Genomic DNA, 5,000 nt, shown 5'->3' with positions numbered 1-5,000 from the left:
ATAAGAGAAATAAATAAATAAATAAATTGATCGATCGATCGATCGATTGATTGATTGATCGAATATCTTCGTCGAACGTCGTTGAATTATTGGAGAAAGAAAGATTGAAAAAGAAACGGTGAAATAAGGGGGAAGAAAAAGAAAAACGATAGAGTGAGACGCGCGAGTCGAATTTTCGCGCCGAAAGTGATAAAAGATTAATAATATCTCGACGAGTTAAATAGATAGATAAATACGAGTTAATAAAAAAAGAAAGGTGGGGAAAGAGAAAAAACAAAGAGAAGAAAGAAAAGTAAAAGAAAAAGTAAAAGAACAAGTTGAAAGATAGAAGATACGATTTTAATCGGTATAATCGAAGATATAAGAAATTAACAAAAAAAGTAAATGATCTCTTTCATACTTGATCTTTGATAACGTCGGAGTTTGGAGAATCATTATTGGTTGTGTGCCACCGTCATTCGTTATATCGATACGGTACTATTATCCCGCGAAGAACACGTCATCGTCGTTGTCTCTTCGTGTTTCGTCTTCCTTCGTGCTTTGTGCTTCGTCTTCGTCGTCGTTTTCGTTATCGTCGAGAGGAAGTATCAGGAAAAGAAGAGGAATAGGAGGTAGTAGATCGTAGTAGTCGTAGGAGGAAGGAGAAATCATCCTCTCTGTTCGGAGGTCGACGAGAAGATCTTTGGCGGGATTTTCCCTACACGGGGTGGGCCAATTTCTCTATCAAAACATGGCCACGTGACCGACAGCGGCGCGGCTTGTAAACACAGAGAGTTTGACCACGTGGTTTGCCCCCACTACCAGGTGGATCTTCTATCCTTCTCTCGGCTTCTCTTTCTCTTTCTCGCTCACTCACTCATTCGCTCGCTCGCTCGCTCGCTCGCACGTTCATTCGTTCGTTCGTTCGTTCGTTCGTTCTTATTCGTTCGCGTTCGTTCGCGTTCGTTCGCATTCGCGTTCGTTCGTTCGTTCGTTCGCATTCGCGTTCGTTCGTTCGCATTCGCTTACTCGCTCGTTCACTCGTAGACGTTCGGTCGTTCCCGCGTGTCTCGATCGCGCTCATACAGTCGGACACGGACACACTTAGACAGAGGAACGTACGTAAACGACGTTCTCGCACGCTCGCTCGTTCGTTCGTTCGTTCGTTCGTTCGCTCAGTGTATCTATCCCTCTCTTTTACCATTCTATCTCCATCTCTCTTTCTAGTCGTCGGCGAAGAGGAACGCGGCGCGTAGCAGTATTCTCGCTCGATTGGCCCGGCAGTCGTGGCCGAGTCGATCCGTCGTTCGCGCTTAATTTTCTTCGCGATCCACAGAGTGTTCCACTCCCTCTTTCTCTTCTTGTTTTCTTATTTCTCTTTTTTTTCTTCTTTTTTTTTCCCCCTTTTTCTTGCACATTACAAACGGGTTGGAACGCGTGCAAGTGGAGAACCGTTAAAGCGCTCTCTCTCTCACCCGCTTAACTTAGTCGATAGAAACGTCTCGCACCGATTAGATCTCTTTCGGTACTTCGTTCTTTTTCGATGATTTTTAAAACGTAAGAGAGAAAGAGAGAGAGAGAGAAAGAGAGAGAAAAAGAGAGGGATATATATATATACATATATATATATATATATATACATATATATATATTATACATCGAATAATTATGATAAAACTATAATATCTTAGTGCAATCGAAAAGAAGACAGATTGAAGAAGCATAATTCGTCTCTTCTTCGAAGATTGATAATAATAAGAGAAAGAAAGAAAGGAAATAAAATTAAGAAGACAAAGAGTTTTGAAGCATATAGAAGAAGAATAAAGAGTAGTAGTAGTAGTAGTAGTAGGAGGAGGAGAAGGAGAAGGAGGAGAAGGAAGAAGAAGAGAGAGAGAGAGGAAGAAGATCAAGCCCTTGGTTCGGTGCGCGCGAACGCACGCGCGCACTCAATTCTTAAGGTCGACGACTGTGAGAGACTACTAACTACCGGTACTTCTTTCGCCCGCGAAACATGCTCGCGGTCAAAGTGGAATATACAGAGGAGGCCAACATGATGGACTCGGTCTCTACAGTATCATCATCGACGAGTTCATCGACCGTTTCCCAACAACAACAACAGCAACAACAACAACAACAGCAGCAACAGCAGCAGCAACAGGGAGTACCGTTCGACGAAAGCGGTTTTGAGCCACAAACGAGAGCGCGGTCCAACACGTGGCCTTTACCGAGGCCCGATGGATACGTCGATGGTAACGTTGGAGTCGTCGTTGGTGGTTCTGGTGGTGGTAGTGGTGCTTGTGGTGTACAAACTGGTAACGACATAGGCGAGGTAGGTGGTACACCACCGCAACAGGGAACATTGGGACAAACAGGTGCGGGGGGTGCACCATTATTCCCAGTTAAAAAGAACTCATCTAGAAGAAACGCGTGGGGTAATCTAAGCTATGCCGATATGATTACACAAGCGATCACCAGTGCACCGGAACAAAGGCTCACGTTATCCCAGATATACGAATGGATGGTACAGAACGTTAACTATTTCAAGGACAAGGGTGATAGTAATAGCAGTGCCGGTTGGAAGGTAAATATTTTATTTTGATTAATATTTTATTATCAACGACTTTTACATATATTTTATCCTTCGCATTAATAGATATTTAAGGATATTTAAAAGTAATTGTTGCTTTATGTTACTTATTTAGCCGGTTAAACGTGCTTAAGAATGACAACGATCTCGATTAGATCCTAGAACGAATTTCGAGGACATAGATGTTTTGTAAATAAACGTTACGAGTCCCCTCGAGGTGATGAGTCGGTTAGATCAATATACATGACTTAGTTAACTATATATGTACTTACTTATGTCCCCGAATACAACGTAAAGAGTCGTCTGGTCTCGTCTCGTCTCGTCTCGTTTCGTCTCATCTCGAGTCCATAGCAGCGTTCATTCGTTCGTTCGTTCGTTCGCGTTTTTAGATGGAAGGGAGAACTTGGATTTTGGTCTTTGAACGTTCTGCGATAATAATAAGAGAAGAAGAAAGAGAGAAAGAATCTGATAGACCAAGATGTTACGTATCAACATATTCGCTTGCTTATACATATACATAAGTATCTACATAATATATATATATATATATATATATATATATATATATATATACATATATATGTGTGTGTGTGTATGTGTATGTGTGTGTGCAGATATTTTATCCCTGTTTTAAAGGTATATTATAATCGATGACATCTTACAAGAACATATAACGTAATAATATCGTTGTTATAATCTAGTTAGGATAAAAAGATAAAGCGTTTATCGATATAAATTAGAAAATCTATTCTCGGAATTGCTTTGGAAGATCGTCGCGAAAGAACGATCGACGAGTTTATTATCTGTTATTGTATTCTCTACGTAGATGCGATCGATCAGAGTCCGATCGATTAGAAGTAGGAAGATGATGATAATAATAATGATAATCGTATGGATCGAGAAACGGATCGTTCTCTATCTCTTTCTCTCTCTCTGTCTATTTATCTTTCTATCTATCTATCTATCTATCTATCTATATATCTCTCTTTTCGCATACATACTTAATTATCGAGGAAATCCTTATCTCGCGCTACGAAACAACGTGATTTATAACGTAACGTCGTATATTTCATAAGCTCTTTTTTACATCCATCTTTTAGATCGGTGTCTTCCGCCTTACGCAACGCGATCGTGACGCGCGCTTTTGATAATATTGCACGTAGAAAAATGCATAATTATATATTATGGTGATAATTACATATATATATATATATATATATATATATATATATATATATTTGTTGTATTATATACATGCATGTATAAGCGTCGACAAGTCAATGAGTAATAAATGTTAATGGTTCCATCGAGTTTGATTGTAATCCTATCAATATTTTCTTTTTATCTTTATTTTTTCTTCTTTTTCGTTTTTTTTCTTCTTTTTTTTTTTTTTTTTTTTCTTCATTTCTTTTCTTTTGCGACTCGATAAATATGTCAAAAGATGGAGGGAAATTTTCTTGTGGGATTTTTCAGGACGCTGCATGACGTAAATCAAATTTTCTCTTCGACATTTTATCAAGAAAAATGCGTAGATCATAATAATAATTATTATTATCATTATTATTATTATTATTATTATTATTATTATATCATATCGTCATTGGCCGATCGACGTTTCATCTACCTACTTAGACGTCGTGCTAACGGTTTTACGACGCATCGCGGTGAGTTATCAATGAGTTTTCTTGGAAGATAATGACGATTGGGAATAACAAGACACTTCTTTTACGTTCAAGGAAAATCATTTGGAATTTTTCTGAATCGTAATGTCGTATAAAATCATTTTATCCGCGAGAGAGAAGTGATAAATCAAATATCAATCTGCCTAATTAAACTGTATACTTCAGTATTATTTAATAATACGCATATGATTAGAAATGAACGACGTTTATTTTCTTCTTTTTTTTTCTTTATTATTATTATTATTATTATTATTATTATTATTATTATTATTATTATTATTATTATTATTATTATTTTTATTATTATTATTGTTATTATGTGTTAGGAACGTAATCGATGGTATGCGTAAATTTTCGTCGAAGTAAAAAATTTCGAAAGGGTTCGAACGTCATGATGAAAGGAGAGGATGGAGAGGAGAGAAAAAAGAAAGGGTTGGCAGAAGTAGGGGAATAGCGTTCTACGATTCGTGGTCAACAACATTTCTATTCACCTTGCCTTGAGCAAGGCTACAACACGATTTCTTCATCTCGACGTAGTAAATTACGACAGAATCGTTTCGCATTTACGGATATGTATATTCCGTACGTATGTATATTCCGTATAGAATCGAGTAAACTCGAATCGGATCAAATCGAGTTGAATCGAGTCGAATCGAGTCGAGCCGACTTGCCGATTCGAGAAGAACGCGGGGAAACGGTTGCTCCAAGTCGTCCACGACGACGTCCACCTTTCTCTTGAAGACGTAGAATTT

General features: G+C 38.2%; 1 protein-coding gene and 1 long non-coding RNA gene across 10 annotated transcripts in view; one reads left to right on the top strand and one right to left on the bottom strand.

The window, feature by feature from the left end:
• The window catches only part of LOC124423713, a 2,415-nt gene extending 1,876 nt beyond the window's left edge, over nt 1-539 (bottom strand). Inside the window, exon 1 of the long non-coding RNA XR_006942135.1 lies at nt 401-539. This is a non-coding gene — a long non-coding RNA (uncharacterized LOC124423713). The remainder of the gene's footprint in view (nt 1-400) is intronic.
• LOC124423712 (forkhead box protein O-like) overlaps nt 1-5,000 on the top strand; it is a 114,888-nt gene that overhangs the window by 506 nt on the left and 109,382 nt on the right. For 5 of the 9 annotated variants that reach the window (XM_046961779.1, XM_046961778.1, XM_046961780.1 and 2 more), the window contains exon 1: nt 1,634-2,560. In XM_046961779.1, the coding sequence (XP_046817735.1) occupies nt 1,991-2,560 (570 nt within the window). In that variant the 5' untranslated portion in view covers nt 1,634-1,990. Of the gene's footprint in view, nt 805-969; nt 1,160-1,633; nt 2,561-5,000 lie in introns of those variants that run through there. The other 4 variants (XM_046961774.1, XM_046961773.1, XM_046961772.1 and 1 more) reach the window with 4 other exon arrangements.

This window comes from Vespa crabro, chromosome 4 (assembly GCF_910589235.1).
Source record: "Vespa crabro chromosome 4, iyVesCrab1.2, whole genome shotgun sequence".
Taxonomy (NCBI): domain Eukaryota; kingdom Metazoa; phylum Arthropoda; class Insecta; order Hymenoptera; family Vespidae; genus Vespa; species Vespa crabro.
Note: the sequence above shows the minus strand (reverse complement) of the source record. Positions and strands in the feature narration are given on the sequence as shown.